Here is a 27,783-nt window from a genome sequence, read left to right on the forward strand (position 1 = left end):
CCTCCTCCTCCATCAGACAGGCTGCTGCTGAGCTGCTGAGGATACACAGCCAGAGGAATTATGCCCTGCCCAGCAGCAGCGGCTTTGCCCATTTGAAGAGGTGACCTATGCATACCAAGTAGTTATAAGTCCGGGGACATCCCGGTGTTTTTGGTAAGTGCAAACTATTTCCTGGCTCGATTCGGAGGATTGACTTTGATTTTTTTTTTTTTTTACCCCCTCCTGCATCTTCAGATAGAGCCAAAATGGCTAGGATCCCACGGTAGCAGCTAGTTGCTACTGTTGCTAGCTGCGCCCTAATGGCTATCAACTCAGATTAAAAAATATGAAACAGTGATCGCAGAAAGTGTAACGATAAATCGGATTAAGTATGAACAGCATGTTTGAATTTAAGTTGGCTTTAAAGTAATGAATTAAATGTTGTGGAAGAAAATGCGACACAGGGATTTTTTTTCATTATATATGTAAACAATTGTCTAATTAATGCCTCCAAATATATGTTTCTGTTCCGTAATTGTTACTCGATGATTCACGGTGTCTTGTAAGCAACAGTTTGTTTGCTTATTACGGTGATGTGTTTAGTTTTCATGCACGTATAGGCCCCATTCACAGCGCTGTTACAGCGGAGCAGACACAACGTTACTGCAACACTAAAATGTCATGTAATCATATATTTCACATGCTGTTTTGGTTTGTGTGCTTATTGATCCGTTAGCTACAGTTTTGCCTTTTATTCTAGCACTGCCTGATCTTCCCGTCATTGCTGCATGAGCCCCTGAAAGTGCAGCCTGGCCCCTTAAAAACTGCAGCCAAGCAACACAGCAGAAACTCACATTATGATGAGGATCTGGTGTAGAAGTGTTTGAGGGTTTAAATGTGTGGTAATTAGAACAAAGTGCATGTTAATACAAATGCATTGCATCATTCATATCTGCAGCAGGGATGGAGTTGGCACCACTAGTCCACATTAATGGCCAGTTCATTAAACTGCACTCTGGATTTTAGTGAAATGTGCAACTAGTGTGTTTATGCAAATGAGCTTAATCTGCACTCTAATTCTGACACTCAATGGCCTCATGGTATAGTGAAGCTTATTTAGGCCAGATGTCAGATGTGATTTTACTCCAGAGGATGCTGCCATGTGTGGGACATCATCTTGATCTTAGCCGGCAATATCAACATGCTCTGGAGCCAAATTTGAGCACTGAAAATACAGACAGATGAACCTGAACAGTGGTTTTGAAGCTCCTTATATCACCATCTTGTCATCCTTTTTTGTGTTTGTATTGATCACCTGTGTATTTTCTTTGTTTGTTCTTCACAGTTTAGTATGAGCATGGAAGATTATGACTACCTGTTCAAAATAGTTCTGATAGGAAATGCTGGAGTTGGGAAGACATGTCTCGTCCGGCGCTTTACTCAGGTTTGTATGTGCCTCATGTGGCTATGCGGTTGTAGAATTACTGATTTTATTATGTTTTAAACGTGTACATTTCTGTTCTGATTCTAGGGCCTTTTCCCACCTGGACAAGGGGCTACTATTGGAGTAGATTTCATGATTAAAACTGTGGAAATCAAAGGGGAGAAGGTCAAGGTACAGCAAGACCTTTATCATTGATATAAAAGCATGTCCTTGTCTCTTTTGAGCAGTTACTCATCTCATACATTGTCTTTTCCAGCTGCAGATTTGGGACACAGCTGGACAGGAGAGATTTCGCTCCATTACTCAGAGTTATTACCGTAGTGCCAACGCCCTCATTCTTACGTATGACATTACCTGCGAGGACTCCTTCAGGTGCCTTCCGGAATGGCTGAGGGAGATTGAGCAGTATGCTAACAACCAAGTGGTGACTATATTAGTCGGTAAGACGGCGTTAGCTGATCTAACTTTCTGTTATTTTCTTACAAAATCTTAAGAAGCATTTTCCTGGTGTATGAAGCTCACACACAGCCTTTGCTTCCAGATCCATCCCACACACACACGAACACACACACCTACCTCATCTTTCCATCTGTGCCATCACACACCCCCACTACTGTTCAGTCAGACTCAAGAAAGATATGTCATAATGCAAGAAGCCAGGCTCCTGTTTGTTGTGTCCCCTAAGAGATGGATGTTTTATGTATGTTTTGTAGGTAATAAAATAGATTTGGCGGAGAAGAGAGAGGTTCTCAGGCAGAGGGCTGAAGACTTCGCCGACGCTCAGAGCATGCTGTACCTGGAGACGTCAGCTAAAGAGTCCGACAATGTTGAGAAACTTTTCCTCGACCTGGCCTGCGAACTTATTCGAGAGGCCAAGCAGAACAAGTTGGATAACAATGACACTGCCCCAATGCCTGGTGAGGGTAAAACCATCAGTTACTTAAGCTGCTGCAGCCTCAATTAGAGAGAGCTCAGCCAACCTGGCCATGCTAACTCAGTAGCCATTGACTGTAGAGGGTAGATGGCTGAGCCCCAATGCCTCCGTCCCACTAAGATGGCATACAGCCACTTCTTAGTCTGGTCATTTCTAGTCCCATGCCTTTTTAACCCTGTACAAAGGGGAGTTAGTCAACTTTAGTTTGGCCTTCTGGGAATGAGCATTTTTAGATGCTACCAATATGATGAACATTATCCTCAGTGCAACAGGATGTAAAATGTTGGCCTGATGTACCCAGGAAGTCTTGAGTAGGGCTCCATTTTATCTTCATCCAGGTGAAATGGAAGGATTTTCCTGTTTGGTTTTTAGAATCCATTTTCAATATTCACCAGCAGTATTATGTGAGTGGAAAGCTCTGCCAGGTATTTTGTTGAAAAAAAGAACTTTCATGTCATTGGTTAACGGTAACAGGTTTACATAAAGTACATTTTTAAGATTTGATCAAAATGCAAAAAAAAAAAAGCTTTGCAAATGAACCCTACGAACCAGTTGCACAATCATTTATTTTCCACTACAATTTCTTCTGCTCTGAGAATTATATACGAAGTTATTAATTCACTTTTGTAATTTCATTTCCAAGGTATTGTTTGCACCTGTCATTACATACTGTGAAATATTTGTTCCCGATAGATTTTTTTTCTTGCTGCTAAAATGTGTTTTTATGTCAGATAACATAAACTGAAGACACGTATAAACGCTACAGTATTCTGTGACGCCATTATTATTATTATTTTAGTATACTTAAAGTGATTGTGATTAGTCAGTTGATTTAGCAGTTGGAAAGACCGCCATCAGCAGAAATTATAAGCAGTTTAATCAAGTGAGATTGTTTTTGACTGCCACCTCTCTCTCTTCTTTTGTTACCCATAGACAAAAAATTTTGCCTTTGTTGTTGCTGCCTAGCCATGAAATTGTGCGAAGGGGTATGTTTATGTAGTTCTGTATGACTTGTCGTATTTCATATGCTTTTATTGTGAAATTTCTTCGATTGTTCAGCATGTTTAGCCATAATTTGTAGTGTCTAACTTTCATATGTATTTGCCATAACTTGTAATGTACTGTATTGCACAATGCCGTATACTGCACACTTATTTTTATTGTAACATTTTGTCTTTTTTTTGTTTTGTTTTGTTGTACAGACTTAGTACTGTAGTACATTTTAGCACTTTGCTTTTATAATTTTGTATTTTCAGTAATCCCTTTGTAATACTGGCGAGCAGTTTGTTTTGCCTTTTAGATTTTAACAGTTAATCATGGCTAATCCCTAGCATCTTCCTGTCAACACACAACGTGAGAAATACAAAGGAAACACTGTTGGGATGTTGTGCTTCTTTTCCTTTATGTGTACAAAATAATCCCTACGATACTCTGTATAACATTAAACAATTACACTAAAATACAGCGTTTGTCGTCATGTGACAGCAGCCTTTTTTTTAGAATCTTTGACCGGAAGTTCTTTTTTTATTATTATTATTAGAACTTGAACAGCCTTTATAGCTTTTAAATTATGAGATATTTCTATAGTTTTGATGTACTGTTTGGCCTCATTCCTAAATGCAACAAAAAAAATGTTTTTGATTTGTGACCGGAAGTCCATCATCTGATAACTTGCAAAACAAAAATCACGTGACAGGTGACGCAGCGAGCTAGCTAGCTAGCTAGCTTACCTAGCAAAACAAAAAACCGGTGTGGATTTTTTTTTTAACTCTGATACTTTTTCCGTACGAGGGTGAACCCACTTTCGAAGTGTGTTTGTTAACGTTTTTTCTCTTCATGGTTACTCGCATGTAAAATTAATTTAATTTATATTATTTTATAGGAGTGTATATATACCTGCCTTCGCTAGTAGTCAAACGTCTACTGTTTGAAGGTATTTCCTGGTGCAGTGTTAGATTCCGCATTAAGTGTTTGGCTTGTGTTAGCACTAGTAGCACTGATGTGGGACTATGATCGGTGTGGGACAGACAGACTGCTCTGACTAGAAGTTTTGCAGCAGCGTGCTTCCAGAAAACTCAGACTCCCATCAGCCATTGCGAGCTATCTACAGTAGTGGGCTGCATTCATCCAGGGCTGCTAGCAGACTACTGTTAAATTTAATGTGTTAAAATGTTGTGGAGACTTTGAACCCGATGCTTCCTGCGCAGCAGCGGACTCACTCAGCTCTGATGCTAAATTTAGCTCACCCACACTGTCTGGAAACACCTCTCTTGATTTGCTGACACAGGAGAGTCTCACTTCCTTTCTTTGACGGGACAAGTCTCCTCTCCCCAGAGCAAACTCAGCCAGGCAGATAGGCAGACAGATCATCGTTAATCATATGCTGCAGTGTCAGTGTGGTGTGAGCTGACAGGAGCAGCGATGATAGCCGGAGACAGGACCCCGGTGTCGGACAGAGCTGCAGCTACCTGCATCCTAGCGTTGTGTTTTGTTTGTTTACACGTGACCGCACTCAAGTCACAACTTTTCACCAGACAGGCTGAGTTGACTTACAGCGCCGAGCCCCCCATCAGCTACAAGACGCTCTACTTTGACCAGAAGGTGAGTTTAAAAGTATTTTTTCTCCTCTGTGTGTCACAATAATAATCATATTTGACATGATTTCTTCCTCTTTTGCTCCTTTCTCTTTCACTTCTCCTTTAAATGGTTGACTTGCTCCTACTGTAGCCTGAATTTACAAGTGTAGAAAAAGTACTATTTACAAAATTCCTAAGGCTTTGAGCTTATATCAGTGTTTTCTAAAAATATAACCCTGATAGTAGCCTACCACAGATGTAGTCTGTCGTCTTTAAAATGAACTTGTACTTTTACAAGTATTATTAAGCTCACTGAGGTGATGACCCAGTGATAAAGCAGACCTGACTGTAGTCAGCTGCCGAGCTTTACTGCTCTGGCAGTGATACTCAAACTGTAATGGAGGCTCTGCTCCAATGTGTCAAAGGTTGGGGGTTTGTTACTTGTTCATGACAGTGTGTCGCCACAACACAACTCCCAGCATGAATAAAGAGGACACGGAGATGGATTCTCAGGCTCTTTACTTATGTAGATGGAGGGAGTGGAGTACAGAACAAACAAACAAAAGTTTATCTTAAACATCTTCCCTGAAGTAATATTAATCATAACTACAGTCAAACAGCCACCAGGCTCTGTATATTCAAAATAAGTAATTCCCCTTTTGACATTTATAAAAAAACATATCAAGACAAAGTTTTTACTGGAAATGTATAATACAACCTCACATGCACCATAGCATACAGCACATACAGCGGAGCAGTCTTTCTTATCACTAAATTATCCACCCATCCTCTAATATTTATCACTATATAATCAACATGAATCAACAATGTATCATAAACGGCATCACTGGCTTTGCTGATTAACTGAACTATCACATCAAGAGATTATAAGAGCACAGAGGACGAAGAGGAACAATGTAACTGAGGCGTCTGTCTCATTGAGTAACAACACAAACACTGCCGCTTAGTCCTGGGTCAGAAATGCTCTCTGCTGAGAAACCTCCACCTCCGCTCGGCCTCCGCCTCTGTCGCGGGCAGGTTGCTGCTCATTAAGCCACGGTGATGCACAGTCTGTGCATCGAGTGCGATGCTGCTCGTAGAAAATGTGAGTAAAAGTATTCAACTCATCAAAAAGAGGAAGTGAAGTAGGGGAAATAATAATACTCTAATAGAGTACAGATCCAGCTTTTTAATACTAAGTGCAGTAGTGAAGTAGTCCTTCCTTAATTTACACCTCTACAGATGATCTCTGACTTTGATTATTCATTTTTTTTAATATATACCGTCCACAATAAATAATTGGATCACTTGCTCTTTCTAAAAATTCCCAGTGCACTTAATTCTATGGAGCTTCATGTGTTGTGTGCGCTCAGACAATAGGTGTTTCCATCTGACTTCCTGTAGTGAAGGGAAAAACCATCACAATTGACTGTGTTCCTGCCAGCAGATCTGGAGCTACCCTTCCTGGCTTCATGCCTAAAGAGGTCTCAAGGGCCCAGTGAATGTGAAACACTTTACCTCGGGGGGGGAGGTTGAAGAGCTTCTCTCTCAGCCTGTACATTTTCTATTTCTTGTTACTTCATGGTGACTCAGATTGCATGATGAGGGTATATGCAGCGGTACATCATCAGGTGTTGTGATGGATGATGAGCTTTTCTCAGACAGTCACACAATGGTGCGTCTCACTCTAATGCTCCTACACAGAGGAGTGCTGAGAAAGGCAACAGTGTGCTTTTATGGTGTTGGTCATGAATTCCTTCACAGTCTTTAAAGTGTTAACTTAATATTGAGACCTATAAGCAGACTAAACACTAAACTAAGGACATTTCATCAATATGTTTGTTTTATTGATATATTTTACACTTATTCTATCTTATTTTCGAAGGTTTAAATAATGCGTTTGTTCCCTTTTTTCCCTTTTGTGCTCAGGTTCCTTTAAATCAAATTAATAGAGTAAGAATAATAAGATAAACAAGTATCTTTTCATTTATAATTTCAGGATGATTTGAACATTATTTAGAATCAATCACAATTAAAATAATTTTAAAGACAGTTTTCCAGTGTGGTGCTACCTTCCCTTGCTGCTCAGACTGAAAGTGAATTGTAATAAAAAAATTGATGCGAATCACCAGCTGAATAATCAAGAAAATAATCTGCAGACATACTGTGAAGTGTGTGTGTGTGTGTGCACTAAAATGTGTTTGGATTCGGGGACAATGCTCCACACCTGGTCCAACCCACGGCATCCTGTCTAATCAGCCAAGCTGACAAGAAGATAAAAACCCATTTCCTCCCCACTGACGCCCACAGTCTCATCCAATCAACAAGAAATTGTTTGCTTCTTCTCGACAAGTACAACAAATAAAACACTTTTTCAGTACCAGTAGCAAGTCCGCTGTTACCACAAAAGAACCATCAATCATGCCGTTCTTTTTTCACCACTTTGTTACACAAACTGCTGTGAAGAGAGCACCACCAAGTCATCAGGAAATCCTCTTGGCTGCGTTTTGCCAGCAGACAATGAATGGAAGTGTCTTGCAGCATCCTTCAGATGAACTGCTGTAGTTTACTGGAGCATTGTGCTCTGCTTGTTTCCCCTCGTGTCTGTTTGCTGGACTCAGCTTTATGTGTTGTGTGATACCTAAAATCAGAGCCGGCTCTCGGCATAGGCGACCCGCTGAAGGGGGCGCTGCTGCAGGTAGAGAGTCCACAGCAACCGGCGGGATAGATTTTTGCCTTGAGCGGGAGCGGGTGGGTGGTCATGGAGAAAATTACAGTGTCCCGTGATTAACCGTGAGTCAGAGCAGCGAGCAGGGCATGGCGTATCTAATAACTCAGGCCTTTTGTTGAACTGATAATAAATTGATTTGTTGGCGAGTAACGAGTAACATATTGAATATTTTCCTGTAAGTTATTCAAAACAATAACCTATACACCTTTTAGCCCGGTGATTAACAAACAGCACAGCAAGCACTACAGTAACTTACAGGGAGAGGAAAAAACAAATAAACAAACAGGGGGCATGCCATATTCTCGCCTAGAGCACCACAGTGGTTTGAGCCAGCTCTGCTTAAAATGCCACCCTGGTAGATGAGCTGCAGTGAAATTTAAAGGAGGCCAAAGTGTTGAAGTGCTGCCTGCTGTCACCACATGGTGGCACTACTAATCAGGGTGTGGATATGTTATGAAACCAGACTCACAGGTTTTGTGATGTGCATACTGAGTGGGTGGAAGTGATACAGTACTCACTGGGGGTTCTTTTGCCAAAGCACTTTTATTTTTGGCATTAAGATGGTGGATTTATTTTTGTGTTGTTTTGTTTAACACAAGTTTAAATCTCAAAATCAGACATCTCAATTTATAAGGACACTAATCCCATGCAATTCATACGACTTTTTCAAACGAGTAACTTAAACTCTAACATTACACTTCAGATGAGAAGTACCACTGAAACCTTCTTTGCTGCCAAACTGCTGAACTGTTCCTTTAAACTGTGTCACTCCTAAAAGCACCGCCAAGTGTGAAGGAGTTGAGTGCTGAATGAACACATTGAGGCCCCCAGAATGTTTTTGCTGTCACTGGCTCATAAAATTACTGCCTCCTTTGTGCCCAGCGAGGACGGGAAGAGAGCGAGGACGGGAGGGGAGACAAGACAAAACAAAAAAAAACTAAACAGAAACATTTTGTATGTTAAGTGTCGGGGCTGTTTTTAAGGGTTGGACGACTGAGTAGCCTCCTGGGGTCGTCTTCTCTGTGAAGCTGTTGGTTTCTTTCCTTCCTTTTTGTCTAATAAAGAACACAGGAAATATGCCTGAAAGGGGAAGATACCCCAGAATCCCTGAGGTTTTATGAAAGGACATTTCTGTGCTCGTCTAAAGTGGAACTAATGCAGCATCCCTTAAAATGGCTTCAACATTTTTTAATACAAATTGGGGCTAATTACTCACAAATTCAACCTCAGGGATTTCATAACATTAGAGTTGGCACGGAGCCTCTTGTCCAGTTACCCTGAACAGTTTCTTTGGTATTTATTTTAACATGTGTATCAACAAGTGACCAAACTTTTTTTTTTTTTTTTACAGATTGATCATTTTGGCTTCCTAGAAGATGGCACCTTCAAACAGAGATACCTTGTGGCTGACAAACACTGGAAGAAGCCTGGAGGACCCATTTTATTCTACACAGGAAATGAAGGCGACATCACCTGGTTCTGCAACAACACTGTAAAGTATCAGCTGTTACCTTGTGTGTATGTGTGTATGTACACTGCAAGTAATCCTCAGACCTGCTCGACATGCGTTATTGTTTTGTCTGCAGGGATTCATGTGGGAGAATGCGGAGGAGTTGGGCGCCATGCTGGTTTTTGCAGAACATCGTTACTATGGAGAGTCCCTGCCATTTGGACAGGACTCTTACAGTGTAAGTGAAGAGTCACACACACACACACACACACACTGAAGTCTACGTGAATTAAATATGAATCTGATCACATGTTTGTCATTTGCTTGCAGGACAGCAGACATCTGAACTACTTGACCACTGAGCAGGCGCTGGCAGATTTTGCAGTTCTGATCCAGAACCTCAAGAGCACTTTACCTGGAGCTCAGCAGAGCCCTGTCATAGCCCTCGGAGGTTCTTATGGAGGGATGCTTGCTGCCTGGTTCAGGATGAAATACCCACATATAGTTGTTGGGTAAGATATTAAGTGACTTCTGAATTGACCTTTGTGCTCTAAGCTCCATTTAACCTGCTCACAGAACCCCTTCAGACAGTACTCAGAATAAGAGATGTGCAGTTTGAGAGTGCAATAAATGGAAACGCTTCTTCTTCTTCTTGCCTTTCAGAGCGCTGGCATCCTCCGCACCAATATGGCAGTTCCCTGGTATGGTGCCATGTGAAGACTTCAACAAAATAGTAACACAAGACTTTGCCAAAAGTGGCTATAACTGTGATACGAACATCAGAAAGTCCTGGAAGGCTATTAATAATGTATCTGCCTCTGGTAAGTCATGCTCTTTTATTACTGTTGGAAATGTGTTCTCGGCTCCGTCGGCCTGTTTCTTATATTACACTACATTGAACATGTTTCATCTTTGGGATTTTAAGATTTTTGTAAAGCCTGAAACCAGACAGCTGGTATTAAAACATGTAGTGCTGTCGGGGTGTAAAGTCTAGAGCCTCTACACTGAGGACTCCGAGGTACCTTCTCCATGATCATAAACCTTAACTGTAGGATGAAGCTTTATTGAATCGAGTAAGAACTTTTTATTAGTATCAAATCTTTAGAAGTGTAGCTGGGCTGTTTAAGTTGATTCATGTCATTTTATCTGCTCTCTGCTCGAGTTATCTTTTAATGATGTTTTCATTGAACTCATTTCAGCAGTTTATTGTTTATATATCTCACCAAGTCAGAGAAAACCTTCCCTCAGATGAGTAATTATTAGCTTCTTTTGTCAACAGTCAAATTCACATGATGCTTTACGAGTTCCTGTTGACTGGTTAATTTAAAAAATTGACGCTGGTTCTCCTCTGCTGCTCATTAGTGTGATATAATCCTTGTTATTTTTCACTGTCTTTTAACAAAATTTAATACAGTTGTTTTCATGTCTACCAAGAAAGGTAAAGTTTGGAGAAAACACTATGAAAGCAGGTCTTTGTTATTCAATCACAGCGACCCAGAAACAGCAGATAGATGGGTGAAGGTGCTACAGTTTGTGAACGTCCGCTGTTTCAGAAACATCTGTGGACCGAAGGAGAAGAAAAATGATACGATAAAGACGAGAGATGATAGATTAACATTAAAGTCCAGTCCTAGCTTTAAATTTAAAGGGATCCTGTCACTTCACACCTCATAACAGGATACTGAAATCACCTATGGATGTCAAATAAGATCAAATATGATATAATTAGCATTTAGCAGCTGTTAAGCTGTTAACGCCTATGGCAGGTGTAGTCACTTGATTTGAATGCAATAGATGTGCAGTGGTGTTTATGTTTTCTGTTCTCTTTTGCCCAGAATCTGGTCTTCAGTGGCTGTCGGAAGAATTCAGTCTGTGTACGCCTCTTAAAAACAAGAATGATGCCATCAGCCTGAAAAACTGGCTTGAAGAGACCTGGGTGAATCTGGCCATGGTGGACTACCCATACGAGGCTAATTTCCTCGAGCCTCTTCCTCGCTGGCCGATCCAGGTATGAACTGCTACAAAATAAATTCTGCATTTTGCATCATTGCAACTTGGTAAAGCGTCTAATTTGGCCTGACAGCGCGTCCTTAATTGAAATGAATGTGCGATTCAGCCGGTTGTGCTACAAGTGTTTGTTGTGGTTCTTCCAAGCTTTTGTTTACAACAGCTGTCGGCTAACTTCATTAATATTCATAAGGATCGGGTTTCTTTCTCATTTGAAGTATTCTTTAGATGAGCAGCTACAAGTAAACCACCGTCCTTTTCTCCTGTCGTCCTTTCATTTGCACACTCCATCAGATCTCTGAGGTGTTCCTGTTCGGACGCTCAGACGGAGGACGCTTGCCCAGTGCGGCTCACGGGCCCATTGAACAAAAGTTCACCACTCCACCCTGAATAACACTGTAACAATTGCTTAACTCAACACTTCACAGTAAATCATTAATGCAAAAAAACATGTTTAAGCATTACAAAATGCTCCTTGTTTTTCTGGGACAGTACAGTGACTGTTCTCAGGAGCCTGATTGACTCAAGTGCAGTGTATTCCACCAGTCACCTTGGCACATCACGTGCATAAACCGAGCTCCGCTATTGACCCTCCCTCAACTCTGTTTGGTGCTTCTGCGTCCCTCATAGTGTGTCAGGCAGGAATCTCACACTTCCATTGTGATACATTTCTCATTATGTATCTCTAATCCATTCAATAGATCCAGGAAGGTTTAGGTGAAATAAACACTAAATGGTCATTTTGAGTTTTTTGGCTCCTTGCCTTTAATGTATGCGACCCCTATGGGTGGTTTAAGCGGTTTAGGCAGTGGGTGCAAAGAGGAGCTTTTTTAATGACAAAGCTAATGTGATTATCTGAGTGAGTGTGAGAACGGGGTATTGAGGGCTTAGAGGAGGGAAATCTGTTGGCAGAGATGAATGTATAAGCCTAATCCTATCTGAAAAGTAAGGAGAAGATGCTTTGGAGCTATTGCAGTGTTGTTTTTTTTTCCACAGTATAAATCTTTGGTTGGACATGTCTGTGGCCCTCCTCATCCATCGACCACCAACTCCTCCCCAGCCCGCAGACAAAAGCCTTAGTAACAGACTCCGCACTAGTGCAGCTCCCCTCCAACCTCCAAACAAGAAAGCCCAGTTTTCACTGCCTCACAAAGAGTGCAGAACAACAGCGGCGGCCAACTCCGCCGCTGCAACCATAACAACACTCAGTGACATCAAACAAGAGCTGAAGCACAAATATTTATCATTCACGCTATTAATTCTGAGAAATCAGCCATGGCCAAATAAAACGACAGTAATGAGAATAAAAACCTTTAGATTTTATATCATTGGCGTGAAGTAGATGGATGTTTTTTCCTCTTTAGTGCCAAGAATAGAGCAATAAATTCAGCTTCATTCCAGGGAATTTCACATGCAAATCAGGCGCCACCACTTTTTATGTGGAAACTACTTTAAGGGCGCCCAGGAAAGCAATCTTTAGTCTTGTAAACAACTTGGATGCAAGAGATTTTTCATCTTAAAAATGCATCAGACCTACACCTTAATCAAACGTCTCTTTATTTTGTTGTGTTTTTTTAGGTGGTGTGCAAGCATCTCAGCTTTGATTCGTCTGTGTCTGACTACCAGCTGCTGCACGGCATCTCCCAAGCAGCGAAGGTCTACTACAACTACACCGGAAGCTCCTCCTGTCTCAACACATCTCGGACGGCGACCAGCAGCCTCGGTGCACTCGGCTGGACGTACCAGGTGCAAAACACGACGCCAGGCTCAGCGTTGTCATGCTGAATAAATCAGTGCGCAGTGGTGTCAGTGGGCAGCTTTCCCTGTCAGAATGAATATGTGTTCAATCCCTCATCCCCAGGCCTGCACCGAGATGGTGATGCCCATGTGTACAGATGGCGTGCAGGACATGTTTGAACCCGAGGAGTGGAACTTCCAGGCCTTCTCTGATGAGTGTCACGCATGGTTTGGTGTCAGGCCACGCGCCGACTGGGCAGGGACAGTCTTTGGCGGAAAGGAGATCGCCTCGCACAGCAACATCATCTTCAGGTAAATATCGCATGGCAGGCGGTTAGTCATGTGTGAGTGTTTAATTTGGGGAGTAAAAGGAGGATTTTAGCAGATTTCGCCTGGCTTTTATTGCTGCAGAATTAGGACTGCATGCAGGGTTAACCACAGGAGGTAGACAGAAGTACAAAATTACTCTGTAGCTCAATAACAAACACTGGCAATCAGCAATTTGCTGCACTTTGAAAACCTAAATCACAAACATCCCTGCTTTACTCTCTGCGGTGGCGTCTATGGAAATAAGCTGTAATTGCAGCAGTGCTTTTGAATATTTCCAGAGATCCAAACAGGGTCCCCTATGTGACTCCTTAACATGTACGGCTCATGTGTTTTGTGCATCTTCAAATTTCACATCATTTCATTTGTGCGGGCATAGGCTGCCCCTGGACTTACACCGACTGCGTAACAACTGCGTCACGTTTCCGTCTTTAGCCCAACGTCAGTTCCCACCAGACGCATTTCTGAAGTGTGTGTATTGCTGGTGTTTTATATCATCGCATGAAGAACAAATGCAGAGTCAATCCACTACTCCACCAGCCACCACTGCGAGCCTGACCACACTGAGCTGCATTTTATCAGCACAAAACTGAGAAATATCTCCATGGAAACAAAGATTCAGCAGCCTGTAAGCTCCCGCCGTATTATTATTGTGTGCGAGTGTTGCTCGCACACCGCGTCTCCTCCCCCACTTGTCCACCAGCATCAGACAATGCCAAGAACTGGAAGCCTCATCACTGCAGCAAGCCAAGATCATATAGTTTATATCCAGCACATCCATCATGCAGGTTAGTTGTTGGACCATTTCATCAGTGGCATTACACAAGGGTGTGGTGTGTGGCTCGCATACTATTATTGGCAGATCTCCTTAGTTTAAAACTTTAGTGCTCTTAACTTTAAACCTTAGAAATTAAGTTTTCCACTTTACATAAATAAATAATTTATTCACTCTCATCTCTTTTAAAGTCGTCAAAGCCATGTTTTCATATTTTTTTTTTCACGGCCATGACATCGACAGTCGAGATTAGGTGCGTCTGATTCTCTCTCCTGTTGTTTTTCAGTAACGGAGGACTCGACCCGTGGGCGGCTGGTGGAGTGACTTACAACATAACAGATTCTCTGGTTTCCATTATGATCCCTGATGGAGCGCATCACTTGGACCTGCGCTACAGCAATGACCTTGATCCTCCATCAGTGCGCGCCGCCCGGCTGTTAGAGGTGAAGTATTTTAAGGACTGGATCAAGCAGGCTGGAAAGAAACCTCCTGCACTCCAAAAAAATGTGGCCTAAAGACGACAATATCTAGGATGAAGTTTTAACCTGTGAGGACACGGTGCTTCTCTGACTTCCCGCCAAAGTTTTACGCCCCATTTTCAATCAGTTTGTGTTCATATTGTGTTCCCACGTCACTTTTTCTAACGCTTTTAGACACACTCCATTTATTTATGCCAAAGAAAGGAGCTGTGTGATTATCTGGGAAACATCAGATCTGTTTGTCATGTAAACACAAAGCTGTACACTAAATACATGTTTGTGTATTCATCTGATCATCATCAAAAAACCCGTTTTGTTTTCTTTCATGTAGTCTGACAAACACGCACTATGTCCTGTTTCCTTCTCCTCACACGTTGCAATCAATGACGCTTTCAAAAGCTTTCAGCTCTTTGATGCCATTCCTGTCATTTTGCTTCATTATAATAAAAATTGCCCCCCTGTCTTTTATTTTTTTGTGCTTTTTAAAACACACAAAATCTCAGGAGAATTTTTTTTGGCACCAAATATGAAAAATGCATTCAAACTAATTGCCTCTTCTTCTTTTTTTTTGTATTCATGTCCTGCTCTGCGTTGCTTTGTGTGCCATCATCCGTCTTAACAGCGAAACCTGATTAAAAAGCTACAGATTTATTGTCACACAGTCCTCATTATTGTCTTCTGATCATACACAAAGCAGACTCTTTGTCATGTTTTAGCAGTCCTTCGTCTTCCATTCCTTGCTTCTCCGAGAACAATTGCACATGCTTGAGATTTAATAAACCCTCAATCGGAGGAGGCCAATAAAGTGAGTGGTGGGAGGTTATTGCAGCTGTGCCTGCTGACCTCACCCCTGCAGACCAACCTGTGGGATTCCCCTTGGCACGCATTAATTCACTGGCTGCCATTAAAGCTCCAAATTGTGGCACAGATGCAGCCTATAGACTCTGGTTTGTTCCCCCCTGCAAGTAATATTATTAATACAACTCCTGCAGAGCCAAAGAGGTCGAGGAGGGTTGATGGGAGGTTAAGAGTGGACGCAGGGACCAAGAAGCCTTTTGTAGTTCACTCAGAAGTAATTGTTTTTTTCAAAATGTCAAGATAGAAGACTTAAATCTCATGGAAATCTTGATACTAAAACAGCGGCTGCTAATGAAAACACATCCTCTGAGCTCTTTTGGTGGCTTCTTTTATTCTTCCGCAGTCCCCTGACATGACATGACCTTGTGAAGCAGATGGGAAACATGTCTTACACTGGTATGTGGGTTGATTTTCGACCGGGAGTCACAATGCCTGGCTCTTCAACATTTTGTCACAGGCTTGACTGCATTTCAGACACCTCAGTGGAAAGAAACACAGCTAAACATGGGGGAGGACGAGGGAAGGGAGGGTGGGGGGGGGGTTCCTCCGCCGCTAAATGCCCTCCTTAAAAGTTTTCTCAGGACTTTGAGAGGTCATTAATTTCGCCTGCCTTTTCTACGTCTCTGACACCAGGCCATCAATCAGAGGTGTTATTAGTATTCGCTCAACCCCAAACTCTGAGTGCGTCCCTGCTTCAGACGGGGACCACACAGTAGTAGGAAGAGATTAAGCCTGTGCGTGTCACATCACGTTGTACCGAGCAACCCCGCTCCTCCTTTTAGGGTTGGGTGCTGCTGAATAAGTGAATTCTGAAGGACAGATAGTGTGGTGGTAATGTTTAACCAGACGCTCGACAACAGTGCAACAGATCTGATTTTCCTCAGTTAAAACCTCCTCACATTTAAAAAACAATATATAAATGTATATGTATAATGTGTATATATATATATATTTGAGGCAGTCTGCTGCAGCCTTTCCCCTCTCTCCCTCTCAGCCTTTATGCAACAATAGAAACTTGTTTCCGGGATCTGTGCGTCAGGCTCTGTGATGTGAATGACCCACCAGCACAAAAGCCAAGACCCCCTGACTAGAAAAAAAGAGGGACATGGCTGCCATGACTGTGATGATGTCACTTTGCCAAAATTGTGCTGCTAGCACAGAGAGGGGAGGCAAAATCACTTTGGGCAGGCGTTTAAAGCTCAGGACTGAGATCATGCGCCTTTTTCCCCCCATTAAGTGAAGAAAAGTTTTAAAACAATTTCAGAAAACATTTCTGAAATGTTATTTTAAGTTTTTCTTTACCTCTTTTCTTGGATTTTGTTTTTTTTTTTTTGGTCACAGGTTGTGTTGGGTCACAGATAATTAGTGCTATCATTTCACTTTCCCCCTTTTCTCCATAGGAATTAACATAAGAAAGGACTTTTTCATCTCTCTAACCCCTAAACAAGTCACTGATTCACCTCAGTCCAAGAGAAAGGGACGTGTAGCATCTCTTAAAAGGAGAAAAATGTTTAAATGTGACGGAGCGCTCTCTCTGGTAAAATAAAGGCCAACGGTCTGATCGCTCAAAATTCTCTCGAAATTCCACTTAAATCCAGATAAGTGCTGGCAACACAACATTCTGGCTCTGGGACACATCCTCCATTGTATTCACTGCTGGCCAAGAAACTTCCTGTAAATGCGTTATTGTTTACAGCTGAAGTTTCATACCCAGGATTTCTTAAGGTCAACATTTCTTCTGGCACACTGAGCCTGAACTGCACTTTATTCCCCTTTAATTTAACAGCTCCGGCAGCTTTTCTAGTTAAATCGACTGTTCATTATTGAGACCCATTTTACGAAGGGGCTGTGAGGTGCAATTTAATGAATCTCTGGCACAAAGCTCCCTTTCAGTGCCGCGCGAAGAATAGAGGCTATTTAGACCCTGTAGGGCTTTATGTCAAAGGCAGCCCATAATAGTTGTCAGGCCAGGGCAGAAATTCCCACTGGCCTGGGAATGCACTAGAAATCAACTTTTGCCATGAGCAGATTAAGACACAAGCGAGCAGTTGGGGAAGATTCTCCCAAATAGTGGCATCTGTTTGGGCACAAAGATTTTCCCACAGAAAAGAAGCCTCTCTGGCTACTGTAGAGGCGCAATGTGATAGCCGGGTTTGTTTCAGCGCCTGAAGGAGCAGTAATTAGATTACTTGTATGTTTTATTAGTATTCCAGGCAGGAAATGATGATCTTATAGTGGTTAAACATATTTTTAAAAGCAAATAAGAATAGTGGTGGTGATTTTTTTGGAGGATTTTCCCTGTTTTTGTCACTCGTTTGTATTTGTTTTAATAGTGAGACTTTTTGTGGCTGGTAAAAACCCTTAAATATACTCTCCAGCAGGCTTTTCTTCTCACTGTTACAGTAATATCCTCCAGTTTCATGAAAGCCTTTTTTTTGGTTCACAGCACACACAAACAGTTAAACCAGAGGGGGAGCGCTCTGACAGAGGTTATTGTCTTCAGCTCAGCAGGGAATTTCAGACAAATCCCTCTTACATGCAGGTGGTCGGGCACAAGCAAAGAGTTAAGTCCTGCGCTCCCTTTGCCCCTCCTGTTTGATGTTCTGACATCATTAGTCCTGCCCCCTGAAAGATCTCCTCGCTTCTCCTCAGAGCCCCTCACTTCTACTCTGGAATGTTTACAGCAACTTGATGAGCAGCATCAGCACCGAGTGTGTGTTAAGAGGGAACGAGACATGCTCTGAAGAAAAAACTTTTGCTTCAGGGAACACAGTGGATGCCACAGGTGTAGCCGCTGGGCCTTAGCAGAGTGATGGCTGTTCAGGCTGCAATCATGAACCCTCAGTTCATGAATTTCTGCTTCCCTGGTTCTGTCATGGAGTACGATGTGGAGAAGAGTCTGGACGGGAGTCTCCTGGGGGAGGCAGAAAATGACGAGGACTACAAAGAGACCACTAGGGACCTGTTGAGCTTCATAGACTCGGCCTCCAGCAATATTAAGCTGGCTCTGGACAAGCCGGTGAAATCCAAAAGAAAAGTCAACCACCGGAAGTATCTGCAGAAGCAGATCAAAAGGTGCACAGGCATTATTACGCCAGGAAACGTAGCAGAAACGCCAGGAAAAAGACAGGGTTCCCCCCTGACTCAGCCGAGCCCTCTGCAGAGCAAAACTCTGCCTAAGCGCGACGGGGTGCAGGCCAGCTTACAGAGCAAGAGCCTGGCAGCTCTCTTCAGCCCTGTGAAGGATATAAGAGGTGAAAAGGCCAAGAAGCCGCCCCTGAGGCATCGCAACCTGCCTCCTTCCTTCTTTACTGAGCCTGCAAACTGCTCCAAAGTCAGCTCCACGTCGGGGATGACGCTGAAGGACCTGGAACGAGGCAACCCTGAGGCTGCAGAGTTCTTTGAGCTCTTGGGACCCGATTACAGCAACATGGTCAGCGACCAGGACCTTTATCAGAGCATGCCTCTACGGGGGCAGCCGGAGCTGGGAGGCCCCGATCCTGCTTCTTACGATGCTCACCATTTAGTGGGTGGCCTCCTGTACTCCGAGCCCTGGACTAGCTGCTCTGGGCCCTCTAAGAAAGCAGGAGAGAGCCTGCGTTCAGGCCCAGCTCAGCCTCCAGTCTACTGTCAGTCTGAGGCTGCTTCAGGGCCCATAGAGGACAACGCACTGTGCACTTTGGCCTTCCCGAGCTTCTTCACAGACTGCTCCATACCTCAGGTCACTTATGATTTAAGTGGTGGCTATAATAGAGCTAATTATTCATCTCTATGAGAAACATATAGACATATGTGTTGTTAGTTTAATATTAGCCTGATATTACTGTGTCGTATTTCATCCCTATTCTACAAAATGTCGAATAGAATGTCATGCAGCTTTTCCCTCCTTCTGATTTTGGGTAAATCTTTTTAATCTTTCACATTTTACGAAAACAAAACACACATCCCGGAAGCCTGGAGTTGCTGGTTTGGTCGACTAAACATCAGTTTATGCTAGAAGCTGATTTAACAGAACAAATGAGGCACTTTTTCCCCCCCACTCCTGTGCAGCAACATAAAAGTGAAAACTAATTCTGCTGAAACAATAATGAGAATGCCATGTTTACTTTACAGAATTTTTATAGCTCTGAATTTATTTTCAGCTGGCAGATTGAGCCTTTAATGTATCTAGCTTAATGTGAGAAGTCAAAATAAAGCTGGTCTTTATTACTTTGTCTGTTTTTGTGTTCATTGTGGAAGGAGAAGTGAAAATCTGTCTGGTAGCATTACCAGATTTGGATAAGCAGAAAGAAAAACAATGTGTGCTGCAGGTTCATTTTGCATTCCTTCAGGGACATACAGGCTGTAAACACCTCACACCTACACAAACACCTCAGCATTTTCTAGATGAAAAGTTCATGTAAATGTTAATCCTGTTAAACCATCATTATCCTTAATTAACTTTACAAACAAACATTGCCGTTTCTCCCACTGAACAAAGATGGAGGGAGTATCGGATAAATTCAGTGGCTAAATTTGGTAATTGTGCTGGTCTTTACTTATTTTTTGAGGATTTAATTTTTAAATGTTCTCGCAGGAGATCTCTGTGGAGATTTGAACTGCGAGTCATGATTACCTCCCTCTGCTGGCAGGTGAGGATTCATTCATTTACTTCCTAACATGGAGTCAAATATCATCAGAGTGCAAGAATTCATGCTTAAATATCATTCAGGTGTTGGCATGGTGAGTTTAAAGAGAGTTTTATATGATTGATTGATTGGTTTCAGCATCATTTTTGTGAAGGTTTGATGCTTTTTACATATTTTATAGACGCTACAGGTCTTTTCCTGTCATGTTTTGTCAATGTTACCAAAAGAGGACGTTTCCTTGAACACACACATCTGTGTCATCAACTTTATGAAACAGTGAGCCATGTAGTGCTTTGATACATATTTTTGGGACCATAGTGCAGACTTACAGCAGCGGTGTGGAACCTTTGTTAGTGTTTGTCCTCCCTGTCAGTCTCTGTTATACCTAATCCTTGTTCTGAGTGCAGAGATTCTCTCGTTTTATGTGTGTGCCTCCCCACTTCAGATGTTCCAGGGTGGGAACATCCCCACTGACAGCAGATTTAAAATGCTGCAAAGAGATCCATGTGGAGCTGTTAGGATTAATTAGCTTTATGGGTGTTTGAATGTAATAGATGTTCATTTTTTTTGGAAAAAGTTCTGTGCTGTGTCTCATTTAATATACACGTAGCCATCCAATAAATTTTATATAGCTCCAATAACAATTAAAATCTCAAGGCAGTTTATAGTCTGAGTCTGAAACCTGCAGAGCATTAAAGCGAAAAACAGCTCCCTCTTTAAAAAGAAGAAACTGTGTCAGGCTTATGTGAGGGCGGCTACTTTGTCTGGAAAAGAGATGCAGACTCAGAGGCATGCACACATGTTCATAAACATCATGATGCATGCAAGGCTGAGGCAGGCGTTTATATTATAGTAGTATATATAGTAGAGAGTGAGATGGTTGGTGGGGTCAGCATGTGCAGATCAACATGCAGCTCAACAGCCAGGGATCCCTCAGGGAGAGAGGACAGAGAGTCTGAGCTGACACAAACCTAATGGCATGCTGTAGTGGCTTATAAATATAGAAGGAGGAGGAGAGCAGAGGAGAGGAGAGGAGAGGAGAGGAGAGGAGAGGAGAGGAGAGGAGAGGAGAGGAGAGGAGAGGAGAGGAGAGGAGAGGAGAGGAGAGGAGAGGAGAGGAGGTCCCTCAGTGGCCTGTATGCCAAAACCTTAAAGGGTCAACGGAGCCAGCACTGCTTAGAAGCTTGTAAACGGTTTTACTTCACTGGACTGAACGTAATTTTTTCTCCTTTTATGTTTTTTGCTGAACAAAACATCAAATGAGAACCATAAATATGTCGAATCTCCAAGCGTGCAGTTCATCCACAAATACACTAGATGGCAGTAGTGACCTGCTGAAGACACGTCATCCACCACTCCCATGCAGACAGAAATGATGTATGACATGCTGTATGTAATTGCAGCCGTGTGTGATAAGAACTGAGTGGGTCTTCAGATGTCTTTACATAAAACCAATCTGTCCTGAATTTAGTAAGTTGGAGGGGAATGAGTGATGATTTTTAATCTCTGCTTTCACCATCATTTGAGATGCTGCAAGCATAAAATATGATGGTGAACATATTCATTGTAATACATGCTGCACTTTGAAGCTAATGCTGTCTGCTAGGCTTTTGTTTTACCTGCTGCCTGTTGGTGTTATTTGCAAATTGGTCATCACCGGTTCATATCACATGCAGGGCAAAACAATATCTGGCAGCACAGCAATCTGCACACAGACACACACACAGAGACGGTGTATGGATTTTCTGTCCCTGAGTCGACACCAGCTGACACATTCAGATTAGGGCCACAGTGATGGAGCCACAACTGTATCCTGCTTTGATTTATGGCACACTGGAGATGCAATGTTTGTGAAAGTGATTAACAAGATCTGTGTCACTGCTGCAGACCTGAATACCAAGAGCCAGATATCCAGGTAAACTGGATCATATACAGCAGAATGTGTCCAATAAACATGTACTACAAGCAGATAATGTGAGGAGATGGACACAGCTGCAGGAAGGTTTCAGCCGGTCCTGAGCTTCCACTCTCGCCTCCTCGCTGACCTTTCACAGCTCTTCCACATGTCTTGTTAACACCATCAGGGTGGAAGCAGGATCATATTCACAGACAGCGCTCCGTGACATGCAACTCTTTCTCCTAACTTAACTGCACGACAAAATTTTTGCACACCATTAATGCTTTATCTTTAAATAGTTAGAACAGGTTCTTATTTGGATTAATAAATTGCTCACAGGATCTGTTGATGCACTATGTTACACTAATCTTTGAAGACATTTAAGATTAAGATTAAGATTTACTTTGTTAATCCCCGTGGGGAAATTAGGTCATTTCAATAAACAGTCATTACAAGTAGTCAGGAGTCAAAAACATCTTCAGCTGTGTGTACATGCAAAGAAATCAGTCAAATGGCAACCCCCAAGGTCTGAGACATGAAGCTAATGCTAAGTGTAAAAAACTGCAGTTCCCCTCATGTCCTGTAGGGGATGACTAAAGAGCAGCACATACTAAAAAAATGGCAAATTTGGTCGATAATACACCTGCCAGAGAGCGCACAAGGTTACGTTTATGCAAACAGAACATTAGGATACGTTTCCCAAAATAGCACTGCATAGCATTAATGGAACACATATTCCATTATGGCATATTCCATTGGTTAATCCGAATACAGGCAAAGAGGTGGAGCACAGGGTGTCAGTGGGCAGCTGACTGTCTCTCAAAATGCCCATTGATATAACATAATTAAAATTAGTGAGTTACATAAACAATCAGTTATCATAAACAAGAACAAAAGACCAAAACCAGGCTGTAAACATGTTTATTTTTACTGTAGTAGTATATTGTAACATCGAGGTCTGTGGGGATTGACTCATTTTTTGGAGGCAGCCCCCAGAGGTCGTGAGGGGAAGTGCAGTTTTTGACATTTTTAAACTGGCGATGACCCATTAGTACAAAAAGGAATAGACCATAACAGCCATATATATAATCATACCATCTGAGCATGAATGGGAATAATTGGTGTAGAAAGGGCTTAGCAGGTTCCACAAGAGGGTTCCTTTGACCTCAGAAACAGTCAGGACATGGCACATGCTTACATTTACTTGTTACAGTCAGAGTCCTAGACTTTAAAATAGTAGCCTGTACTAGTGTTGTCACCATGGACTTGTGTTTGTTTGCAATTTCCAACTACCTGCAGCAGAACCTGTTATAACCCAGACCCAACCCCAGCTTTGTCTTTCTATTGTCAGCCCACGCAGCCGTTTGATGTATTTTTTTTTTGTCCAAAGATTTTCTTCACAAAAAATATTTTGTCAGCTCCAAACTGAACTTTAAATTCAATGATGCTATTTCATCACAAAGCCTGTCGTGGGATGCTTCACCACCTTTCAAGGGCATCTTGCTGCAAGTTCTTTAAGAACTCTACACAAGGTCAGATTCACAGAACACTCTACGTTCTGCAGTTAGATTACAGGGACCTGCACTGAACAAAAGGCAGTTTATCAATAAACATTAATTTCTTTTTGTCTTCTCTAAACACACAGTATTGCTCTCAGCACGGTATATTCCGTTTCCATATGCATTTCATGTCTCACTGCCTTCCATTTAAGTCTGCATTCATTTTCAGCAGTGATGATGCACTCACTGTTTTCCTCCTCGGGGTGTTGTGGGTACACTTGCTTACATCTGTGTGTTTTTTGTCACTGTGATAACAATTGCAAGCTGTGCAGCTGACAAAAGTCTTACAGAGATTAAAGACAGTGCTGCCTGAACATTTTTTTTTGACAGACACGATTCGCTCTCTGGCAAATCGCATTAATAAATATCAACCTTAAAGCCAAACAGATGACAGATGCCACAATTAAAAGAGCACTGCCTTTCACCTCCTGCATGGTTCAATGGACAAACTTTGGTTGTTTAAAGGCCAAAAAATCCTGATGCGGATGCAGAAACATGAGCTTTAATGAAGGCAACGCATTAATTGAGTTGTAAAGTTGTTTGTGAAAAGGCGAGCTCTCAGGGAAATGAAACTAAAAGAAGAAAAATACAGTTTTTTTACCTGTTGAGTCTCCTTCGCTTTGGAAAACTCATCCATCCATCTATCTCAGTCATGCTTGGTGGAGCTAAGTATCTGAGGCATGTTTTAGCCAAGCAATTTCCTCCAGTTCTTCTCCTCATAGTTGGTCATGCTCCGTCAGATTCACAGCTAGAGAGATTCTGTGCCCCCCTGACAACAGCTAAACAGAAGGTTTAATACACTGAATATCTGTTATCCCTGAAATGTTCCGGGGTCTCGTCTATCTCTGAATTATTCAAGACACTTTTGGCAGATCTCTGTTCTCTGTAAACCTGCACAGAGGTGATGCTTCCTGCTTATTGAGGTCCACCTGGTCCTTTCAGTTTTTGCCATTTGCTGCAGAATTTGGTCACTAAAGCGTGAAACAGCAGGAGAAAGTCAGAAAGAGGCTGATTACTTTAGACACAGTGCTAATTTTACAGTTGCTAATCACACTTATTAGAGTTAATTAACAACCATAAGTAGGTGTGTGTGTCTGTGTGTGGAGGGTTTTGTGGTGGTGGTATTGGGGGGGGGGGGGACTGACTGAAATAAAAATGAAAATGTGTCAAATTCATCAATTATGAGGAGGCGTTGCTACACATACTGTATGTTTATGAAGACTGGGTGTCTAAATGTGCATTTGTGGCCTATGACATCTATTTTTCAACATAGTCCCCTCCTACAGTTGCACACTTAGTCATCAGATCCCTTCTTGAACCTTCAGAATGTGGTCCACAGCAGCAGCAGTGAGGTCATCATCGCTGTCACAATGGTGACTGCCGAGCTCCTTCTTCATGTTGTGCAAGTGGCAGCTTGTTATCACTAGAAGAACATAATATGAGGTGGATATTTCCTCTCCTTTGCCACCACAGCTCCGCTGCCTGCCTGTGTGCAGTGTGTGTTGTTGGAAGTGGGGCTTGTTGCCATGGTAGCTGAAGATGGTGTCAGTAGAAGGGAATGGTTTTTCTTCTGAAATGTATTTAATCTAATGATTGAATATATTTGAATCCCAATCCTGACTAACCTTAACCAGTAATTTTTACCAAATGCTTGTTTCACAAACAGAACAAGAGGCACTTCAAATCCATCTGTCACAAACCCCAGACTCCTGGGTGAAGGTCTGCTGCAGGGTTAGTGCCACCACCAAAACCTTGTATCCCCCTTACATGGGCTTTTGCAGCTATAACCCATAATAGTACGTTCTGACGTAAACATGTCATTTCTGGGGGATGCAATCATTGACCGAATGTGTTTGTTTGTGAGTAATAAGTGTTGGAATAAGGGTGTTTGCCTCTGTGGACTTTGAATTGTCAGTTATTTTTTCCTGTCTCCTGTTTCAGACCTCAGTCCTGTAGACCTTTGTAATAAGCCACATCTGTGATGCAGACCTCTTCTAGTGGATCCTAGACTCTCAGAGGTTCTTCTGTTCTTTCATCTCACCATTGGAAGTAGTGGACCGAGGTCTAATCTGTGCTTCTAAACTGCTTTGAAACACAGGAAAACCAAACAACAGAGATATTCCTGGTGTTAGATTGTCTCTGGACAACTTGTTGAGCTGAATCTGCTTCTTATAAGAGCACACAGGAGCTGACACCTTGGTCATGTGGAGTTTGTTTTGGGTAACAGCGTGCACATTCACATTCAATGGTTTCCTGTTTTCTGCTGTGCTTTACACAGACCTTTACCCACTTCTTCAGCACGCTATGAGAAGGAATGACTAGTGTTGCCATCATGTCCTCCTGGACCTCCGTGCATGATAAGACCTCAGATTGGCTTTCTGTAGAATCACTCAGAGCATTTAATGAGAGTTGTGCTGCCTTTGTCCAGTGAGGCACATGCTCCCTCTGTGCATTCCCTTCCCAAACTTTCTTAATTTCCTGTCGTTGGATATTACATAAAGCTGAGATGGCAGAAGAGAAGCTGTGGTGCTCTTCCTGCAGCACCTAAGGGAACATCATGATTAGTCTCTTCCAGATCCTCTAAACGAATGTAGACAGCATTTGCATATTCCTGTAAACCTCTCTGATTATCTTACAGAGTCTGATGGTTGCTGTTAAAAGCGACGGTAATTGAAGTCAGTTGCTCAGAATTAGCAGGACAGCAGGAATTTGGTGAACAATTAGTTATATCTCTTTTATTAGAGCTGTCCAAAGTAACTAGGTGCTGTGTGAGCTCCCAGATAAAACACATCATGACTGCTGATTTATTTACTCTGTTTGTTTTGTTTCTCTGCTGCTCTGGGTGGAACAGTGGTTGGTGTTAACTGCATGAAAATGAGTTTGGGTGGCAGCTGATCTTCAAATCAGCTTTCCAGCTACAGCTACTGTAAACCGGAGCTGTCCAATAAAAGGACAAAACAATGCAATCATGGCTCTTAGCTGACAAATAAACAAATTCAAAGTAGGCCTTTCAAATTAAATCACTTCTTGATGACCTTGTTGTTCATCTTTTATGCTTCTGAGCAATGAAAGCATCACTCATTATAATTGGCAGTGGCAAAATGAACAAAATTAGCAACAAGACTCAGCAGCAAGCTGCCACTTACCCCGCAGCCATGTTCAGTTTATAGTCCATTTGTGCTTGTGTCCAATACCTCAGAGCAAAAAACGACATGTTTCATTTCCATTATTATCACTTACTGGCTTCCGGTTGTAGCGGCAAACTCAAGAAACACAACAGTTGCATAACAGCTCTAGCTGAGAGCTAGATATGTATAGCCTGTCTGCAGAAGGTTTAATGTCTGTCATGGCACCAGTGATGATAACAGTTTGCTTTTTTACCTGTTTATCTCTGTGCAAAGTGGGAACATGAATAAAATTCTCACCTCAAAATAGATGTTACTTTAGGTGAAAATGATCAAAACTGGCTGCCAACGAGACCCACAGAGCTAAGAAGAAAAAAAAAATCCTCCCTGGTTACTGTCAGGTGCAAATGCTCAGAGATGTTAGGATGGAGGTGTCTCAAAGCGAGGGCAGGACGGGGGATCTAAAGATATAAATGATGTGCCCATCATCTGAAGGAGAGGAAGTTGTATGTGCGTCCCTCGAGAAGCATAATAATCTTTAAAAGCAGAGACAATCCCATTACCTGTCACAGATTTCTTCCCTCATAATTGCCCGAGCCGCCCCCTGTGGGAGTGACAGGTGGGGTGAAGGACGCCAGACTCTCTGATATCCGGCTATCTTCAGGAAAAAAGTCTAGGGGACGTCTATTTCAGTCTCGTCACTCCCACAGCATCATTTGGCCTTTTCTTTAAAACCCAGAAACAGGAATCTGGTGTAAAGTAGCACAGCAGTGACATCACGGCTTCATGCTAAACACCAGCAAACACAGTAATACGTCCAGCCAGTGGTGGGCAGAGGCACTGTTTACTCGTCTGTCCTCTCCTCTCTCCTCCCTGCCCCGCGGGGTTGTTGCTTTATGCAGTGCAGAGTCGACAAATGAAGTGAAGATAACCTCACCATACACAGCTATTAGTGGTAAAACTAATGAAAAACTAAGAACCGAATCCCAAAGGCTCTGAACATCAGACCAGAACTGTGCATTTTAAGAGCACCTGACCTGAATGCAACAACAGCTGAGAGGGAAACGCACGAACAGCAGTGGGAGAGAAACAGGAAAAGACAAGTAGGAGAGGTGGGCATCTGCTCGAGATGAGTGACTCAGCCCACCTCTTCTGCCTTTCATTGATTTTTGGTTGGTTGTTCTTGTTTTCCTTTAAGGGCCCGTGAAAGGTCACAGGGGCCAGTTCTGGCCTGCAGGCTCTAACTTTGCCCAGGTCGACTTTAGATAAACCTTTCC

General features: G+C 42.4%; 3 protein-coding genes across 3 annotated transcripts; all 3 read left to right on the forward strand.

Annotated features, from left to right (window-relative positions):
- The first annotated feature begins 17 nt into the window (after positions 1–17).
- rab30 (RAB30, member RAS oncogene family) lies at positions 18–3,736 on the forward strand. The gene is made up of 5 exons (XM_028419063.1): positions 18–153; positions 1,325–1,423; positions 1,511–1,594; positions 1,680–1,863; positions 2,137–3,736. Exons 2-5 carry the CDS (start codon positions 1,331–1,333, stop codon positions 2,385–2,387), a joined length of 612 nt encoding a protein of 203 aa, XP_028274864.1. The 5' UTR covers positions 18–153; positions 1,325–1,330; the 3' UTR covers positions 2,388–3,736.
- A 391-nt stretch (positions 3,737–4,127) lies between these two features.
- prcp (prolylcarboxypeptidase (angiotensinase C)) lies at positions 4,128–15,096 on the forward strand. The gene is made up of 9 exons (XM_028420590.1): positions 4,128–4,958; positions 9,016–9,156; positions 9,251–9,352; positions 9,445–9,626; positions 9,778–9,935; positions 10,950–11,122; positions 12,700–12,867; positions 12,983–13,170; positions 14,247–15,096. Exons 1-9 carry the CDS (start codon positions 4,779–4,781, stop codon positions 14,473–14,475), a joined length of 1,521 nt encoding a protein of 506 aa, XP_028276391.1. The 5' UTR covers positions 4,128–4,778; the 3' UTR covers positions 14,476–15,096.
- A 2,737-nt stretch (positions 15,097–17,833) lies between these two features.
- fam181b (family with sequence similarity 181 member B) lies at positions 17,834–19,341 on the forward strand. The gene is given in 4 exon segments (XM_028420290.1): positions 17,834–17,865; positions 17,867–18,023; positions 18,025–18,093; positions 18,095–19,341. Coding segments are annotated over 4 exon segments (1,236 nt in total). The 3' UTR covers positions 19,073–19,341.
- Positions 19,342–27,783: the final 8,442 nt, after the last annotated feature.

Source organism: Parambassis ranga, chromosome 13, assembly GCF_900634625.1.
Source record: "Parambassis ranga chromosome 13, fParRan2.1, whole genome shotgun sequence".
NCBI lineage: Eukaryota > Metazoa > Chordata > Actinopteri > Ambassidae > Parambassis > Parambassis ranga.